The sequence below is a fragment of the Oncorhynchus masou genome, chromosome 24, assembly GCF_036934945.1.
Source record: "Oncorhynchus masou masou isolate Uvic2021 chromosome 24, UVic_Omas_1.1, whole genome shotgun sequence".
NCBI classification, from domain to species: Eukaryota; Metazoa; Chordata; class Actinopteri; order Salmoniformes; family Salmonidae; genus Oncorhynchus; species Oncorhynchus masou.
The window spans coordinates 115,567,315-115,587,453 of NC_088235.1; the positions used below are offsets into that span (position 1 = coordinate 115,567,315).

Below are 20,139 nucleotides of genomic sequence, written 5' to 3' on the forward strand. Positions count from 1 at the left end.
CGCGCACTGTCCTACTCAGTTAACGCGCACTGTCCTACTCAGTTCAGTTATGTTAACGCGCACTGTCCTCCTCAGTTAACGCGCACTGTCCTCCTCAGTTAACGCGCACTGTCCTCCTCAGTTAACGCGCACTGTCCTCCTCAGTTAACGCGCACTGTCCTCCTCAGTTAACGCGCACTGTCCTCCTCAGTTAACGCGCACTGTCCTCCTCAGTTCAGTTATGTTAACGCGCACTGTCCTCCTCAGTTCAGTTATGTTAACGCGCACTGTCCTCCTCAGTTAACGCGCACTGTCCTACTCAGTTCAGTTATGTTAACGCGCACTGTCCTACTCAGTTAACGCGCACTGTCCTACTCAGTTAACGCGCACTGTCCTCCTCAGTTAACGCGCACTGTCCTCCTCAGTTAACGCGCACTGTCCTCCTCAGTTAACGCGCACTGTCCTACTCAGTTAACGCGCACTGTCCTACTCAGGTAAGTTATGTTAACTGAGTAGGACAGTGCGCGTTAACTGAGTAGGACAGTGCGCGTTAACTGAGTAGGACAGTGCGCGTTAACTGAGGAGGACAGTGCGCGTTAACTGAGGAGGACAGTGCGCGTTAACTGAGGAGGACAGTGCGCGTTAACTGAGGACAGTGCGTGTTAACTGAGGACAGTGCGCGTTAACTGAGGAGGACAGTGCGCGTTAACTGAGTAGGACAGTGCGCGTTAACATAACTGAACTGAGGAGGACAGTGCGCGTTAACTGAGGAGGACAGTGCGCGTTAACTGAGGAGGACAGTGCGCGTTAACTGAGGAGGACAGTGCGCGTTAACTGAGTAGGACAGTGCGCGTTAACTGAGTAGGACAGTGCGTTAACTGAGGAGGACAGTGCGCGTTAACTGAGGAGGACAGTGCGCGTTAACTGAGGAGGACAGTGCGCGTTAACATAACTGAACTGAGGAGGACAGTGCGCGTTAACATAACTGAACTGAGGAGGACAGTGCGCGTTAACTGAGGAGGACAGTGCGCGTTAACTGAGGAGGACAGTGCGCGTTAACATAACTGAACTGAGTAGGACAGTGTGCGTTAACGCGCACTGTCCTCCTCAGTTAACGCGCACTGTCCTCCTCAGTTAACGCGCACTGTCCTCCTCAGTTCAGTTATGTTAACGCGCACTGTCCTCCTCAGTTAACGCGCACTGTCCTCCTCAGTTAACGCGCACTGTCCTCCTCAGTTAACGCGCACTGTCCTCCTCAGTTAACGCGCACTGTCCTCCTCAGTTAACGCGCACTGTCCTCCTCAGTTAACGCGCACTGTCCTCCTCAGTTAACGCGCACTGTCCTACTCAGTTCAGTTATGTTAACGCGCACTGTCCTCCTCAGTTAAAGCGCACTGTCCTCCTCAGTTAACGCGCACTGTCCTCCTCAGTTAACGCGCACTGTCCTCCTCAGTTAACGCGCACTGTCCTCCTCAGTTAACGCGCACTGTCCTCCTCAGTTAACGCGCACTGTCCTCCTCAGTTAACGCGCACTGTCCTACTCAGTTCAGTTATGTTAACGCGCACTGTCCTCCTCAGTTAACGCGCACTGTCCTCCTCAGTTAACGCGCACTGTCCTCCTCAGTTAACGCGCACTGTCCTCCTCAGTTAACGCGCACTGTCCTCCTCAGTTAACGCGCACTGTCCTACTCAGTTAACGCGCACTGTCCTACTCAGTTAACGCGCACTGTCCTCCTCAGTTAACGCGCACTGTCCTCCTCAGTTAACGCGCACTGTCCTCCTCAGTTAACGCGCACTGTCCTCCTCAGTTAACGCGCACTGTCCTACTCAGTTCAGTTATGTTAACGCGCACTGTCCTCCTCAGTTAAAGCGCACTGTCCTCCTCAGTTAACGCGCACTGTCCTCCTCAGTTAACGCGCACTGTCCTCCTCAGTTAACGCGCACTGTCCTCCTCAGTTAACGCGCACTGTCCTCCTCAGTTAACGCGCACTGTCCTCCTCAGTTAACGCGCACTGTCCTACTCAGTTCAGTTATGTTAACGCGCACTGTCCTCCTCAGTTAACGCGCACTGTCCTCCTCAGTTAACGCGCACTGTCCTCCTCAGTTAACGCGCACTGTCCTCCTCAGTTAACGCGCACTGTCCTACTCAGTTAACGCGCACTGTCCTCCTCAGTTAACGCGCACTGTCCTCCTCAGTTAACGCGCACTGTCCTCCTCAGTTAACGCGCACTGTCCTCCTCAGTTCAGTTATGTTAACGCGCACTGTCCTACTCAGTTAACGCGCACTGTCCTACTCAGTTAACGCACACTGTCCTACTCAGTTCAGTTATGTTAACGCACACTGTCCTACTCAGTTAACGCGCACTGTCCTACTCAGTTAACGCGCACTGTCCTCCTCAGTTAACGCGCACTGTCCTCCTCAGTTAACGCGCACTGTCCTACTCAGTTCAGTTATGTTAACGCGCACTGTCCTCCTCAGTTAACGCGCACTGTCCTCCTCAGTTAACGCGCACTGTCCTCCTCAGTTAACGCGCACTGTCCTCCTCAGTTAACGCGCACTGTCCTACTCAGTTAACGCGCACTGTCCTCCTCAGTTAACGCGCACTGTCCTCCTCAGTTAACGCGCACTGTCCTCCTCAGTTAACGCGCACTGTCCTCCTCAGTTAACGCGCACTGTCCTCCTCAGTTCAGTTATGTTAACGCGCACTGTCCTACTCAGTTAACGCGCACTGTCCTACTCAGTTAACGCACACTGTCCTACTCAGTTCAGTTATGTTAACGCACACTGTCCTACTCAGTTAACGCGCACTGTCCTCCTCAGTTAACGCGCACTGTCCTCCTCAGTTAACGCGCACTGTCCTCCTCAGTTAACGCGCACTGTCCTCCTCAGTTCAGTTATGTTAACGCGCACTGTCCTCCTCAGTTAACGCGCACTGTCCTCCTCAGTTAACGCGCACTGTCCTCCTCAGTTAACGCGCACTGTCCTCCTCAGTTAACGCGCACTGTCCTCCTCAGTTAACGCGCACTGTCCTCCTCAGTTAACGCGCACTGTCCTCCTCAGTTAACGCGCACTGTCCTCCTCAGTTAACGCGCACTGTCCTCCTCAGTTAACGCGCACTGTCCTCCTCAGTTAACGCGCACTGTCCTCCTCAGTTAACGCGCACTGTCCTCCTCAGTTAACGCGCACTGTCCTCCTCAGTTAACGCGCACTGTCCTCCTCAGTTAACGCGCACTGTCCTCCTCAGTTAACGCGCACTGTCCTCCTCAGTTAACGCGCACTGTCCTCCTCAGTTAACGCGCACTGTCCTCCTCAGTTAACGCGCACTGTCCTCCTCAGTTAACGCGCACTGTCCTCCTCAGTTAACGCGCACTGTCCTCCTCAGTTAACGCGCACTGTCCTACTCAGTTAACGCGCACTGTCCTCCTCAGTTAACACGCACTGTCCTCCTCAGTTCAGTTATGTTCAGATGCACTAGCCTACTTAGTTCAGTTATGTTTCTTGTTAATTGTAAATAGATGACTGAAGAATATATTACATTTAAGTGATAATATTCAGCAACACTTACAAAGACCAGTTCGTGTTTGGCTACTGTTTTGGGGCTCCGGGCCTTGTGATGGACGGAAGTCACAAAGTCCATCTCGTCGTCTCCCTCCTCCTCCTCCTCCTCCTCCTCCTCCTCGCTGGCTGGGGTTGTGACCCTCCTGCGTCTCCCTGGTCGGCCAACCAGCCTGGGTCCGGTATCCTCCTCCGATAGCCCCCTCCGGTCCTGTCTGTTCTGACACTGACTACATTGTCTCATGTAGTCCTTCACCTGCTTCAGGATGCCTGATAGATACACAGGGTTAAATCACATTGCAAAATGTATTACCACTGAACAGTGTGCATATACACACTGGCTGCAGTTGCTAGACGTATTCCACATGCATTGTTATGGTGCATTATCGCCCCGTAGCACTCATTACCGCCCCGTAGCACTCATTACCGCCCCGTAGCACTCATTACCGCCCCGTAGCACTCATTACCGCCACGTAGCACTCACTTCCGTCATCATGAAGTGCTTTGAGAGACTAGTCAAGGACCATATCACCTCCACCCTACCTGACACCCTAGACCCACTCCAATTTGCTTACTGCCCCAATCGGTCCATAGACTACGCAATCTCAACCACACTGCACACTGCCCTAACCCATCTGGACAAGAGGAATAGCTATGTGAGAATGCTGTTCATCGACTACAGCTCAGCATTTAACACCATAGTACCTTCCAAACTCGTCATTAAGCTCGCGACCCTGGGTCTCGACCACGCCCTGTGCAACTGGGTACTGGACTTCCTGACGGGCCGCCCCCATGTGGTGAGGGTAGGTAACAACATCTCCACCCCGCTGATCCTCAACACTGGGGCCCCACAAGGGTGCGTTCTCAGCCCTCTCCTGTACTCCCTGTTCACCCACGAATGCGTGGCCACGCACGTCTCCAACTCAATCATCAAGTTTGCGGACGACACAACAGTGGTAGGCTTGATTACCAACAACGACGAGACGGCCTACAGGGAGGAGGTGAGAGCCCTCGGAGTGTGGTGTCAGGAAAATAACCTCACACTCAACAAAACTAAGGAGATGATTGTGGACTTCAGGAAACAACAGAGGGAACACCCCCCTATCCACATCGACGGGACAGTAGTGGAGAGGGTAGTAAGGTAAGTTCCTCGGCGTACACATCACAGACAAACTGAATTGGTCCACTCACAAAGACAGCATCGTGAAGAAGGTGCAGCAGCGCCTCTTCAACCTCAGGAGGCTGAAGAAATTCGGCTTGTCACCAAAAGCACTCACAAACTTCTACAGATGCACAATCGAGAGCATCCTGTCTGGCTGTATCACCGCCTGGTACGACAACTGCCCCGCCCACAACCGTAAGGCTCTCCAGAGTAGAGGTCGACCGATACCGATTATTGGAGGACCAAAAAAGCCGATACCGATTAATCAGACCTTTTATTTATTTATTTGTAATAATGACAACAATACTGAATGAACACTTGTTTTAACTTAATATAATACATCAATAAAATCTGTTTAGCCTCAAATAAATAATGAAACATTTGGTTTAAATAATGCAAAAACAGTGTTGGAGAAGAAAGTAAAAGTGCAATATGTGCCATGTAAGAAAGCTAACATTTAAGTTCCTTGCTCAGAACATGAGAACATATGAAAGCTGGTGGTTCCTTTTAACATGAGACTTCAATATTCCCAGGTAAGAAGTTTTAAGTTGTAGTTATTGTAGTTATTATAGGACTATTTCCCTCTATACCATTTGTATTTCATTAACCTTTGACTATTGGATGTTCTTATAGGCACTTTAGTATTGCCAGTGTAACAGTATAGCTTCCGTCCCTCTCCTCGCTCCTCCCTGGGCTCGAACCAGAAACACAATGACAACAGCAACCACATCGAAGCAGCGTTAACCATGCAGAGCAAAGGAAACAACCACCAAGGCTCAGAGTGAGTGACGTTTGAAACGCTATTAGCGCGCGCTAACTAGCCAGCCATTTCATGACACCAGCCTCATCTCGGGAGTTGATAGGCTTAAAGTCATAAATAGCGCAATGCTTGACGCACAACCAAGAGCCGCTGGAAAAACACACCAAAGTGCTGTTTGAATTAATGTTTACACGCCTGCTTCTGCCTACCACCGCTCAGTCAGATACATAGATACTTGTATGCTCAGTTAGATTATATGCAACGCAGGACACGCTAGATAATATCTAGTAATATCATCAACCATGTGTAGTTATCTTGTAAAAAAACAATCATAAATCACTAGTTAAGTTAAATGATAGCTAGCAACTTACTTTGGCTTACTGCAATCGCCTAACAGGCAGTCTGCTTGTGGAGTGCAACGAGAGAGAGGCAGGTCGTTATTGCGTTGGACTAGTTAACTGTAAGGTTGCAAGATTAGATCCCCCGAGCTGACCAGGTGAAAATCTGTCATTCTGCCCCTGGACAGGCAGTTAACCCACTGTTCCTAGGCCGTCATTGAAAATAAGAATGTGTTCTTAACTGACTTGCCTGGTTAAATAAAAGTATTAAAAATAAAATAAGAATGTTATTATTATTATTTTTAAATCGGTGCCCAAAAACACCCTAATTAATCGTCCCTTCCGATTAATCGGACGACCTCTTCTCCAGAGGGTAGTGAGGTCTGCACAACGCATCACCGGGGGTAAACTACCTGCCCTCCAGGACACCTACACCACCCGATGTCACAGGAAGGCCATAAAGATCATCAAGGACAACAACCACCCGAGCCACTGCCTGTTCACCCCGCTATCATCCAGAAGGCGAGGTCAGTACAGGTGCATCAAAGCTGGGACCGAGAGACTGAAAAACAGCTTCTATCAAGGCCATCAGACTGTTAAACAGCAACCGCTAACATTGAGTGGCTGCTGCCAACACACTGACTCAACTCCAGCCACTTTAATGATGGAAATTAATGTAAAAAATGTATCACTAGCCACTTTAAACAATGCCACTTAATATAATGTTTACATAACCTACATTACTCATCTCATGTATATGTATATACTGTACTCTATCATCTACTGCATCTTGCCTATGCTGCTCTGTACCATCACTCATTCATATATCTTTATGTACATATTCTTTATCCCTTTACACTGTGTATAAGGTAGTAGTTTTGGAATTGTTAGTTAGATTACTTGTTGGTTATTACTGCGTTGTCGGAACTAGAAGCACAAGCATTTCGCTACACTCGCATTAACATCTGCTAACCGTGTGTGACAAATAAAATTTGATTTGACATTCATTATTATGGTGCATTAGTACTGCTCTCATCACATTAATAAAAAATGTGATTCATTTAAGGACTAACTTCTGTTTTTGAAAGATGTTGAGCATGAATGTGGAGAGATTGGCATTCTATTTGAATATTGATGAGTGGCGTGTGTTGACAAGCATGCCCTGCATTGACCAATCAAACACTGGTTAGCTATCTAGCAAGCCATAGACAAACTGTTCGGGAAGACTGTCAACTGGTGTTTAGTTTTACGCATGTTCTCAGGCCTAGATAAAATAAAATAAATTGTTGCCAGTTCATTTTAGCAGTTTTATGCTATTTTACCTCTCCACCAATACTTCTGAGAAATTGATTCCCAAGTGTGATGCTGGTTGAGGTGCTCTCCTCCGGCCACAATGTGTGACTCGTCGATAAGTTCCTTCCTCCGTCCTGCCTGCAACACCACTTCCAACTCGGTGAATTCATCCAGGCCCTTCTGCCTTCTCTGGTAGTACAGTGTGCCATTCCGCACGACATAGCAAGCGGCTGCTTTCCGTATCTTTCTTTTAGTATTGCCATGGGTCCCCGGTGCGTACGGCTCCCGCTCGTCGGACAGATAACGTCTGATGGCTAAGTAGCTTTCCTCGCACGACATAACCTTAATTATCCGTGCGCACAACACAAATTACGATATTTATTTCGAAGAAAATATCCTCTTCGAACTTTTAATATTAAACGGATTTTTAAAATCCGTTTTAAAGTACTACATAGTATAAATAAAGCGATATAAATACAATATTTCGGGTAATTTCGAAGTGGGAACGCAGTTCTTGAACGTGAGGGGTGGACTTGCATGAACAGACAAAATGGCTGCTGCACAACCGGATGTTGCGTAAGAAATGGCGGAAGATGGAGAAATTATATTACACCTTGCTATGTACATTTCTGACCACAAGAGGGGGCAATGTTTCAAGAAACTGAGCTATAATCTCTTTTCCATGCGCTTTAAAGATTCACGTTTTATAAGCTAAAATTATTCTAGTGTAATTGTTTTTTATTATTATGCATCTTTCCATTATTTTCTCTTTTGCATATTTCAACGCATAATGGTATTAAGAAAACCTTGATTATTTTACTTGTTGGAATAAAGTACAAAAATCCACAATGTCAATTCAGAAACGGTTAGTGATACTTGGGATGTCCCTACCCTAAACTCTACCCCTAACCTTAACCCTCACCCTAACCTTAACCCTTACCTCAACCATTTTAAATGTAAACCTCAATGGGGTGACGTCAGAGTTGGGTTGTCCCAATTGGATCCTGTTTAGATTTTTTCATTCAGTAACAGCAATGTAATGACCTTCCTCTTATAGCCCTTTCATCCAGTAGGTGTTCCCAGGTGACTGGCAGGTGCCAGTGTGTGTGGTGTCAAACTCCACAGTTACCAGTGCCACTATGCATCGTGCCCTTCAGATTCCCTCCAAGGAAGGACATTATAGGTAAGGTTAGGAGCAGGCAGATCATTTAGGAGTAAGGGTGGATTTTTCTGGGAGATTTGAGTATATTACATTACTAATTAACATTATCCTTTACCACAAACACAAAAAAGAATCTTATTAGCCCATAGGTCGTTCCACAAAGAGTACCCATTGCCTCCCTTTGATATCTTAAGTACAAATTCTGCACCAATATTGAATTAAACCCTGTTATATTAAAAGAAGTGCCCTTTAATATAGACCACATGGAGAACTCAATAAGTCAGCATTCAGCAACCCCTTGTCACTTATAGGAAGATTTTTAAAAGGCTCTTGACTCCAACATTTCTCCATGTTTCATCATCATTTTAAAGCCCTAGTTATTTTGTTGCTTTTGACAGTCATTTCGGGTACATTATTTATTTCATATGATGAGTGATTCATCTGTCACTTATTTTAAGGTCAAACCTCTTACGTGAACTGAACTTTCGTTTCAATACAGTGAAACTATTCCTTTTAAAAACATTTTTTCAAAAGAAACGTTGAACATCTAATAGTCAAATCATAGATTAACAGCAGGTGTTCTGGTTCTACTCTTTATATAAAAGCAGGTGAGCTGGTTCTACTCTTTATATAACAGCAGGTGTTCTGGTTCTACTCTATGTAAAAGCAGGTGTTCTGGTTCTACTCTATATAAAAGCAGGTGTTCTGGTTCTACTCTATGTAAAAGCAGGTGTTCTGGTTCTACTCTATGTAAAAGCAGGTTTCTGGTTCTACTCTATATAAAAGCAGGTGTTCTGGTTCTACTCTATGTAAAAGCAGGTGTTCTGGTTCTACTCTTTATATAAAAGCAGGTGTTCTGGTTCTACTCTTTATGTAAAAGCAGGTGAGCTGGTTCTACTCTTTATATAAAAGCAGGTGAGCTGGTTCTACTCTATATAAAAGCAGGTGAGCTGGTTCTACTCTTTATATAAAAGCAGGTGTTCTGGTTCTACTCTTTATATAAAAGCAGGTGAGCTGGTTCTACTCTTTATATAACAGCAGGTGTTCTGGTTCTACTCTATGTAAAAGCAGGTGTTCTGGTTCTACTCTATATAAAAGCAGGTGTTCTGGTTCTACTCTATGTAAAAGCAGGTGTTCTGGTTCTACTCTTTATATAAAAGCAGTTGAGCTGGTTCTACTCTTTATGTAAAAGCAGGTGTTCTGGTTCTACTCTATGTAAAAGCAGGTGTTCTGGTTTTACTCTTTATATAAAAGCAGGTGAGCTGGTTCTACTCTTTATGTAAAAGCAGGTGTTCTGGTTCTACTCTATGTAAAAGCAGGTGTTCTGGTTCTACTCTATATAAAAGCAGGTGTTCTGGTTCTACTCTATGTAAAAGCAGGTGTTCTGGTTCTACTCTTTATATAAAAGCAGTTGAGCTGGTTCTACTCTTTATGTAAAAGCAGGTGTTCTGGTTCTACTCTATGTAAAAGCAGGTGTTCTGGTTCTACTCTTTATATAAAAGCAGGTGAGCTGGTTCTACTCTTTATGTAAAAGCAGGTGTTCTGGTTCTACTCTATGTAAAAGCAGGTGTTCTGGTTCTACTCTATGTAAAAGCAGGTGTTCTGGTTCTACTCTTTATATAAAAGCAGGTGAGCTGGTTCTACTCTTTATGTAAAAGCAGGTGTTCTGGTTCTACTCTATGTAAAAGCAGGTGTTCTGGTTCTACTCTATATAAAAGCAGGTGTTCTGGTTCTACTCTTTATATAAAAGCAGGTGTTCTGGTTCTACTCTTTATATAAAAGCAGGTGAGCTGGTTCTACTCTTTATCTAAAAGCAGGTGTTCTGGTTCTACTCTTTATATAACAGCAGGTGTTCTGGTTCTACTCTATGTAAAAGCAGGTGTTCTGGTTCTACTCTTTATATAAAAGCAGGTGAGCTGGTTCTACTCTTTATATAACAGCAGGTGTTCTGGTTCTACTCTATGTAAAAGCAGGTGTTCTGGTTCTACTCTATATAAAAGCAGGTGTTCTGGTTCTACTCTATGTAAAAGCAGGTGTTCTGGTTCTACTCTTTATATAAAAGCAGGTGAGCTGGTTCTACTCTTTATGTAAAAGCAGGTGTTCTGGTTCTACTCTATGTAAAAGCAGGTGTTCTGGTTCTACTATTTATATAAAAGCAGGTGAGCTGGTTCTACTCTTTATGTAAAAGCAGGTGTTCTGGTTATACTCTATGTAAAAGCAGGTGTTCTGGTTCTACTCTATGTAAAAGCAGGTGTTCTGGTTCTACTCTTTATATAAAAGCAGGTGAGCTGGTTCTACTCTTTATGTAAAAGCAGGTGTTCTGGTTCTACTCTATGTAAAAGCAGGTGTTCTGGTTCTACTCTATATAAAAGCAGGTGTTCTGGTTCTACTCTTTATATAAAAGCAGGTGTTCTGGTTCTACTCTTTATATAAAAGCAGGTGAGCTGGTTCTACTCTTTATCTAAAAGCAGGTGTTCTGGTTCTACTCTTTATATAACAGCAGGTGTTCTGGTTCTACTCTATGTAAAAGCAGGTGTTCTGGTTCTACTCTTTATATAAAAGCAGGTGAGCTGGTTCTACTCTTTATATAACAGCAGGTGTTCTGGTTCTACTCTATGTAAAAGCAGGTGTTCTGGTTCTACTCTATATAAAAGCAGGTGTTCTGGTTCTACTCTATGTAAAAGCAGGTGTTCTGGTTCTACTCTTTATATAAAAGCAGGTGAGCTGGTTCTACTCTTTATGTAAAAGCAGGTGTTCTGGTTCTACTCTATGTAAAAGCAGGTGTTCTGGTTCTACTATTTATATAAAAGCAGGTGAGCTGGTTCTACTCTTTATGTAAAAGCAGGTGTTCTGGTTATACTCTATGTAAAAGCAGGTGTTCTGGTTCTACTCTTTATATAAAAGCAGGTGTTCTGGTTCTACTCTTTATATAAAAGCAGGTGAGCTGGTTCTACTCTTTATATAACAGCAGGTGTTCTGGTTCTACTCTATGTAAAAGCAGGTGTTCTGGTTCTACTCTATATAAAAGCAGGTGTTCTGGTTCTACTCTATGTAAAAGCAGGTGTTCTGGTTCTACTCTTTATATAAAAGCAGGTGAGCTGGTTCTACTCTTTATGTAAAAGCAGGTGTTCTGGTTCTGCTCTTTATATAAAAGCAGGTGAGCTGGTTCTACTCTTTATGTAAAAGCAGGTGAGCTGGTTCTAATCTTTATATAAAAGCAGGTGAGCTGGTTCTACTCTATATAAAAGCAGGTGAGCTGGTTCTACTCTTTATATAAAAGCAGGTGTTCTGGTTCTACTCTTTATATAAAAGCAGGTGTTCTGGTTCTACTCTTTATATAAAAGCAGGTGAGCTGGTTCTACTCTTTATATAACAGCAGGTGTTCTGGTTCTACTCTATGTAAAAGCAGGTGTTCTGGTTCTACTCTATGTAAAAGCAGGTGTTCTGGTTCTACTCTTTATATAAAAGCAGGTGAGCTGGTTCTACTCTTTATGTAAAAGCAGGTGTTCTGGTTCTACTCTTTATATAAAATCAGGTGAGCTGGTTCTACTCTTTATGTAAAAGCAGGTGTTCTGGTTCTACTCTATGTAAAAGCAGGTGTTATGGTTCTACTCTATATAAAAGCAGGTGTTCTGGTTCTACTCTTTATATAAAAGCAGGTGTTCTGGTTCTACTCTTTATGTAAAAGCAGGTGTTCTGGTTCTACTCTTTATATAAAAGCAGGTGAGCTGGTTCTACTCTTTATATAACAGCAGGTGTTCTGGTTCTACTCTATGTAAAAGCAGGTGTTCTGGTTCTACTCTTTATATAAAAGCAGGTGAGCTGGTTCTACTCTTTATGTAAAAGCAGGTGAGCTGGTTCTACTCTTTATATAAAAGCAGGTGAGCTGGTTCTACTCTTTATATAAAAGCAGGTGTTCTGGTTCTACTCTTTATATAAAATCAGGTGTTCTGGTTCTACTCTTTATATAAAAGCAGGTGTTCTGGTTCTACTCTTTATGTAAAAGCAGGTGAGCTGGTTCTACTCTATATAAAAGCAGGTGAGCTGGTTCTAATCTTTATATAAAAGCAGGTGAGCTGGTTCTACTCTATATAAAAGCAGGTGAGCTGGTTCTACTCTTTATATAAAAGCAGGTGTTCTGGTTCTACTCTTTATATAAAAGCAGGTGTTCTGGTTCTACTCTTTATATAAAAGCAGGTGAGCTGGTTCTACTCTTTATATAACAGCAGGTGTTCTGGTTCTACTCTATGTAAAAGCAGGTGTTCTGGTTCTACTCTATGTAAAAGCAGGTGTTCTGGTTCTACTCTTTATATAAAAGCAGGTGAGCTGGTTCTACTCTTTATGTAAAAGCAGGTGTTCTGGTTCTACTCTTTATATAAAATCAGGTGAGCTGGTTCTACTCTTTATGTAAAAGCAGGTGTTCTGGTTCTACTCTATGTAAAAGCAGGTGTTATGGTTCTACTCTATATAAAAGCAGGTGTTCTGGTTCTACTCTTTATATAAAAGCAGGTGTTCTGGTTCTACTCTTTATTTAAAAGCAGGTGTTCTGGTTCTACTCTTTATATAAAAGCAGGTGAGCTGGTTCTACTCTTTATATAACAGCAGGTGTTCTGGTTCTACTCTATATAAAAGCAGGTGTTCTGGTTCTACTCTTTATGTAAAAGCAGGTGTTCTGGTTCTACTCTTTATATAAAAGCAGGTGAGCTGGTTCTACTCTTTATGTAAAAGCAGGTGAGCTGGTTCTACTCTTTATATAAAAGCAGGTGAGCTGGTTCTACTCTTTATATAAAAGCAGGTGTTCTGGTTCTACTCTTTATATAAAATCAGGTGTTCTGGTTCTACTCTTTATATAAAAGCAGGTGTTCTGGTTCTACTCTTTATGTAAAAGCAGGTGAGCTGGTTCTACTCTATATAAAAGCAGGTGTTCTGGTTCTACTCTTTATATAAAAGCAGGTGTTCTGGTTCTACTCTTTATATAAAAGCAGGTGTTCTGGTTCTACTCTTTATATAAAAGCAGGTGTTCTGGTTCTACTCTTTATATAAAAGCAGTTGAGCTGGTTCTACTCTTTATGTAAAAGCAGGTGTTCTGGTTCTACTCTATGTAAAAGCAGGTGTTCTGGTTCTACTCTTTATATAAAAGCAGGTGAGCTGGTTCTACTCTTTATGTAAAAGCAGGTGTTCTGGTTCTACTCTATGTAAAAGCAGGTGTTCTGGTTCTACTCTATATAAAAGCAGGTGTTCTGGTTCTACTCTTTATATAACAGCAGGTGTTCTGGTTCTACTCTATGTAAAAGCAGGTGTTCTGGTTCTACTCTTTATATAAAAGCAGGTGTTCTGGTTCTACTCTTTATATAAAAGCAGGTGAGCTGGTTCTACTCTTTATCTAAAAGCAGGTGTTCTGGTTCTACTCTTTATATAAAAGCAGGTGTTCTGGTTCTACTCTATGTAAAAGCAGGTGTTCTGGTTCTACTCTTTATATAAAAGCAGGTGAGCTGGTTCTACTCTTTATATAACAGCAGGTGTTCTGGTTCTACTCTATGTAAAAGCAGGTGTTCTGGTTCTACTCTATATAAAAGCAGGTGTTCTGGTTCTACTCTATGTAAAAGCAGGTGTTCTGGTTCTACTCTTTATATAAAAGCAGGTGAGCTGGTTCTACTCTTTATGTAAAAGCAGGTGTTCTGGTTCTACTCTATGTAAAAGCAGGTGTTCTGGTTCTACTCTTTATATAAAAGCAGGTGAGCTGGTTCTACTCTTTATGTAAAAGCAGGTGAGCTGGTTCTACTCTTTATATAAAAGCAGGTGAGCTGGTTCTACTCTTTATATAAAAGCAGGTGTTCTGGTTCTACTCTTTATATAAAATCAGGTGTTCTGGTTCTACTCTTTATATAAAAGCAGGTGTTCTGGTTCTACTCTTTATGTAAAAGCAGGTGAGCTGGTTCTACTCTATATAAAAGCAGGTGAGCTGGTTCTAATCTTTATATAAAAGCAGGTGAGCTGGTTCTACTCTATATAAAAGCAGGTGAGCTGGTTCTACTCTTTATATAAAAGCAGGTGTTCTGGTTCTACTCTTTATATAAAAGCAGGTGTTCTGGTTCTACTCTTTATATAAAAGCAGGTGAGCTGGTTCTACTCTTTATATAACAGCAGGTGTTCTGGTTCTACTCTATGTAAAAGCAGGTGTTCTGGTTCTACTCTATGTAAAAGCAGGTGTTCTGGTTCTACTCTTTATATAAAAGCAGGTGAGCTGGTTCTACTCTTTATGTAAAAGCAGGTGTTCTGGTTCTACTCTTTATATAAAATCAGGTGAGCTGGTTCTACTCTTTATGTAAAAGCAGGTGTTCTGGTTCTACTCTATGTAAAAGCAGGTGTTATGGTTCTACTCTATATAAAAGCAGGTGTTCTGGTTCTACTCTTTATATAAAAGCAGGTGTTCTGGTTCTACTCTTTATGTAAAAGCAGGTGTTCTGGTTCTACTCTTTATATAAAAGCAGGTGAGCTGGTTCTACTCTTTATATAACAGCAGGTGTTCTGGTTCTACTCTATGTAAAAGCAGGTGTTCTGGTTCTACTCTTTATATAAAAGCAGGTGAGCTGGTTCTACTCTTTATGTAAAAGCAGGTGAGCTGGTTCTACTCTTTATATAAAAGCAGGTGAGCTGGTTCTACTCTTTATATAAAAGCAGGTGTTCTGGTTCTACTCTTTATATAAAATCAGGTGTTCTGGTTCTACTCTTTATATAAAAGCAGGTGTTCTGGTTCTACTCTTTATGTAAAAGCAGGTGAGCTGGTTCTACTCTATATAAAAGCAGGTGTTCTGGTTCTACTCTTTATATAAAAGCAGGTGTTCTGGTTCTACTCTTTATATAAAAGCAGGTGTTCTGGTTCTACTCTTTATATAAAAGCAGGTGTTCTGGTTCTACTCTTTATATAAAAGCAGTTGAGCTGGTTCTACTCTTTATGTAAAAGCAGGTGTTCTGGTTCTACTCTATGTAAAAGCAGGTGTTCTGGTTCTACTCTTTATATAAAAGCAGGTGAGCTGGTTCTACTCTTTATGTAAAAGCAGGTGTTCTGGTTCTACTCTTTATATAAAAGCAGGTGAGCTGGTTCTACTCTTTATATAACAGCAGGTGTTCTGGTTCTACTCTATGTAAAAGCAGGTGTTCTGGTTCTACTCTATGTAAAAGCAGGTGTTCTGGTTCTACTCTTTATATAAAAGCAGGTGAGCTGGTTCTACTCTTTATGTAAAAGCAGGTGTTCTGGTTCTACTCTTTATATAAAATCAGGTGAGCTGGTTCTACTCTTTATGTAAAAGCAGGTGTTCTGGTTCTACTCTATGTAAAAGCAGGTGTTATGGTTCTACTCTATATAAAAGCAGGTGTTCTGGTTCTACTCTTTATATAAAAGCAGGTGTTCTGGTTCTACTCTTTATGTAAAAGCAGGTGTTCTGGTTCTACTCTTTATATAAAAGCAGGTGAGCTGGTTCTACTCTTTATATAACAGCAGGTGTTCTGGTTCTACTCTATGTAAAAGCAGGTGTTCTGGTTCTACTCTTTATATAAAAGCAGGTGAGCTGGTTCTACTCTTTATGTAAAAGCAGGTGAGCTGGTTCTACTCTTTATATAAAAGCAGGTGAGCTGGTTCTACTCTTTATATAAAAGCAGGTGTTCTGGTTCTACTCTTTATATAAAATCAGGTGTTCTGGTTCTACTCTTTATATAAAAGCAGGTGTTCTGGTTCTACTCTTTATGTAAAAGCAGGTGAGCTGGTTCTACTCTATATAAAAGCAGGTGTTCTGGTTCTACTCTTTATATAAAAGCAGGTGTTCTGGTTCTACTCTTTATATAAAAGCAGGTGTTCTGGTTCTACTCTTTATATAAAAGCAGGTGTTCTGGTTCTACTCTTTATATAAAAGCAGTTGAGCTGGTTCTACTCTTTATGTAAAAGCAGGTGTTCTGGTTCTACTCTATGTAAAAGCAGGTGTTCTGGTTCTACTCTTTATATAAAAGCAGGTGAGCTGGTTCTACTCTTTATGTAAAAGCAGGTGTTCTGGTTCTACTCTATGTAAAAGCAGGTGTTCTGGTTCTACTCTATATAAAAGCAGGTGTTCTGGTTCTACTCTTTATATAACAGCAGGTGTTCTGGTTCTACTCTATGTAAAAGCAGGTGTTCTGGTTCTACTCTATGTAAAAGCAGGTGTTCTGGTTCTACTCTATGTAAAAGCAGGTGTTCTGGTTCTACTCTTTATATAAAAGCAGGTGAGCTGGTTCTACTCTTTATATAACAGCAGGTGTTCTGGTTCTACTCTATGTAAAAGCAGGTGTTCTGGTTCTACTCTATATAAAAGCAGGTGTTCTGGTTCTACTCTATGTAAAAGCAGGTGTTCTGGTTCTACTCTTTATATAAAAGCAGGTGAGCTGGTTCTACTCTTTATGTAAAAGCAGGTGTTCTGGTTCTACTCTATGTAAAAGCAGGTGTTCTGGTTCTACTCTTTATATAAAAGCAGGTGAGCTGGTTCTACTCTTTATGTAAAAGCAGGTGAGCTGGTTCTACTCTTTATATAAAAGCAGGTGAGCTGGTTCTACTCTTTATATAAAAGCAGGTGTTCTGGTTCTACTCTTTATATAAAATCAGGTGTTCTGGTTCTACTCTTTATATAAAAGCAGGTGTTCTGGTTCTACTCTTTATGTAAAAGCAGGTGAGCTGGTTCTACTCTATATAAAAGCAGGTGAGCTGGTTCTAATCTTTATATAAAAGCAGGTGAGCTGGTTCTACTCTATATAAAAGCAGGTGAGCTGGTTCTACTCTTTATATAAAAGCAGGTGTTCTGGTTCTACTCTTTATATAAAAGCAGGTGTTCTGGTTCTACTCTTTATATAAAAGCAGGTGAGCTGGTTCTACTCTTTATATAACAGCAGGTGTTCTGGTTCTACTCTATGTAAAAGCAGGTGTTCTGGTTCTACTCTATGTAAAAGCAGGTGTTCTGGTTCTACTCTTTATATAAAAGCAGGTGAGCTGGTTCTACTCTTTATGTAAAAGCAGGTGTTCTGGTTCTACTCTTTATATAAAATCAGGTGAGCTGGTTCTACTCTTTATGTAAAAGCAGGTGTTCTGGTTCTACTCTATGTAAAAGCAGGTGTTATGGTTCTACTCTATATAAAAGCAGGTGTTCTGGTTCTACTCTTTATATAAAAGCAGGTGTTCTGGTTCTACTCTTTATGTAAAAGCAGGTGTTCTGGTTCTACTCTTTATATAAAAGCAGGTGAGCTGGTTCTACTCTTTATATAAAAGCAGGTGTTCTGGTTCTACTCTTTATATAAAATCAGGTGTTCTGGTTCTACTCTTTATATAAAAGCAGGTGTTCTGGTTCTACTCTTTATATAAAAGCAGGTGAGCTGGTTCTACTCTTTATATAAAAGCAGGTGTTCTGGTTCTACTCTTTATATAAAATCAGGTGTTCTGGTTCTACTCTTTATATAAAAGCAGGTGTTCTGGTTCTACTCTTTATATAAAAGCAGGTGTTCTGGTTCTACTCTTTATATAAAAGCAGGTGTTCTGGTTCTACTCTTTATATAAAAGCAGTTGAGCTGGTTCTACTCTTTATGTAAAAGCAGGTGTTCTGGTTCTACTCTATGTAAAAGCAGGTGTTCTGGTTCTACTCTTTATATAAAAGCAGGTGAGCTGGTTCTACTCTTTATGTAAAAGCAGGTGTTCTGGTTCTACTCTATGTAAAAGCAGGTGTTCTGGTTCTACTCTATATAAAAGCAGGTGTTCTGGTTCTACTCTTTATATAACAGCAGGTGTTCTGGTTCTACTCTATGTAAAAGCAGGTGTTCTGGTTCTACTCTTTATATAAAAGCAGGTGTTCTGGTTCTACTCTTTATATAAAAGCAGGTGAGCTGGTTCTACTCTTTATCTAAAAGCAGGTGTTCTGGTTCTACTCTTTATATAAAAGCAGGTGTTCTGGTTCTACTCTATGTAAAAGCAGGTGTTCTGGTTCTACTCTTTATATAAAAGCAGGTGAGCTGGTTCTACTCTTTATATAACAGCAGGTGTTCTGGTTCTACTCTATGTAAAAGCAGGTGTTCTGGTTCTACTCTATATAAAAGCAGGTGTTCTGGTTCTACTCTATGTAAAAGCAGGTGTTCTGGTTCTACTCTTTATATAAAAGCAGGTGAGCTGGTTCTACTCTTTATGTAAAAGCAGGTGTTCTGGTTCTACTCTATGTAAAAGCAGGTGTTCTGGTTCTACTATTTATATAAAAGCAGGTGAGCTGGTTCTACTCTTTATGTAAAAACAGGTGTTCTGGTTATACTCTATGTAAAAGCAGGTGTTCTGGTTCTACTCTTTATATAAAAGCAGGTGTTCTGGTTCTACTCTTTATATAAAAGCAGGTGAGCTGGTTCTACTCTTTATATAACAGCAGGTGTTCTGGTTCTACTCTATGTAAAAGCAGGTGTTCTGGTTCTACTCTATATAAAAGCAGGTGTTCTGGTTCTACTCTATGTAAAAGCAGGTGTTCTGGTTCTACTCTTTATATAAAAGCAGGTGAGCTGGTTCTACTCTTTATGTAAAAGCAGGTGTTCTGGTTCTGCTCTTTATATAAAAGCAGGTGAGCTGGTTCTACTCTTTATGTAAAAGCAGGTGAGCTGGTTCTACTCTTTATATAAAAGCAGGTGAGCTGGTTCTACTCTTTATATAAAAGCAGGTGTTCTGGTTCTACTCTTTATATAAAAGCAGGTGTTCTGGTTCTACTCTTTATATAAAAGCAGGTGAGCTAGTTCTACTCTTTAAATAACAGCAGGTGTTCTGGTTCTACTCTATGTAAAAGCAGGTGTTCTGGTTCTACTCTATGTAAAAGCAGGTGAGCTGGTTCTACTCTTTATATAACAGCAGGTGTTCTGGTTCTACTCTATGTAAAAGCAGGTGTTCTGGTTCTACTCTATGTAAAAGCAGGTGTTCTGGTTCTACTCTTTATATAAAAGCAGGTGAGCTGGTTCTACTCTTTATGTAAAAGCAGGTGTTCTGGTTCTACTCTTTATATAAAATCAGGTGAGCTGGTTCTACTCTTTATGTAAAAGCAGGTGTTCTGGTTCTACTCTATGTAAAAGCAGGTGTTATGGTTCTACTCTATATAAAAGCAGGTGTTCTGGTTCTACTCTTTATATAAAAGCAGGTGTTCTGGTTCTACTCTTTATGTAAAAGCAGGTGTTCTGGTTCTACTCTTTATATAAAAGCAGGTGAGCTGGTTCTACTCTTTATATAAAAGCAGGTGTTCTGGTTCTACTCTTTATATAAAATCAGGTGTTCTGGTTCTACTCTTTATATAAAAGCAGGTGTTCTGGTTCTACTCTTTATATAAAAGCAGGTGAGCTGGTTCTACTCTTTATATAAAAGCAGGTGTTCTGGTTCTACTCTTTATATAAAATCAGGTGTTCTGGTTCTACTCTTTATATAAAAGCAGGTGTTCTGGTTCTACTCTTTATATAAAAGCAGGTGTTCTGGTTCTACTCTTTATATAAAAGCAGGTGTTCTGGTTCTACTCTTTATATAAAAGCAGTTGAGCTGGTTCTACTCTTTATGTAAAAGCAGGTGTTCTGGTTCTACTCTATGTAAAAGCAGGTGTTCTGGTTCTACTCTTTATATAAAAGCAGGTGAGCTGGTTCTACTCTTTATGTAAAAGCAGGTGTTCTGGTTCTACTCTATGTAAAAGCAGGTGTTCTGGTTCTACTCTATATAAAAGCAGGTGTTCTGGTTCTACTCTTTATATAACAGCAGGTGTTCTGGTTCTACTCTATGTAAAAGCAGGTGTTCTGGTTCTACTCTTTATATAAAAGCAGGTGTTCTGGTTCTACTCTTTATATAAAAGCAGGTGAGCTGGTTCTACTCTTTAT

The 20,139-nt window shown here is 41.5% G+C and overlaps 1 protein-coding gene across 3 annotated transcripts in view; it reads right to left on the minus strand.

Moving 5' to 3' along the window:
- The window catches only part of LOC135513311 (zinc finger and BTB domain-containing protein 11-like), a 28,496-nt gene extending 20,875 nt beyond the window's left edge, over nucleotides 1-7,621 (minus strand). For 2 of the 3 annotated variants that reach the window (XM_064936216.1, XM_064936215.1), the window contains exons 1-2: nucleotides 7,118-7,621; nucleotides 3,546-3,805 (exon numbers count right to left, since the gene is read on the minus strand). In XM_064936216.1, coding sequence (XP_064792288.1) covers nucleotides 3,546-3,805; nucleotides 7,118-7,427 — 570 coding nt within the window. In that variant the 5' untranslated portion in view covers nucleotides 7,428-7,621. The remainder of the gene's footprint in view (nucleotides 1-3,545; nucleotides 3,806-7,117) is intronic. The other variant, XM_064936217.1, reaches the window with a different exon arrangement.
- Between the last annotated feature and the right edge of the window lie 12,518 nt (nucleotides 7,622-20,139).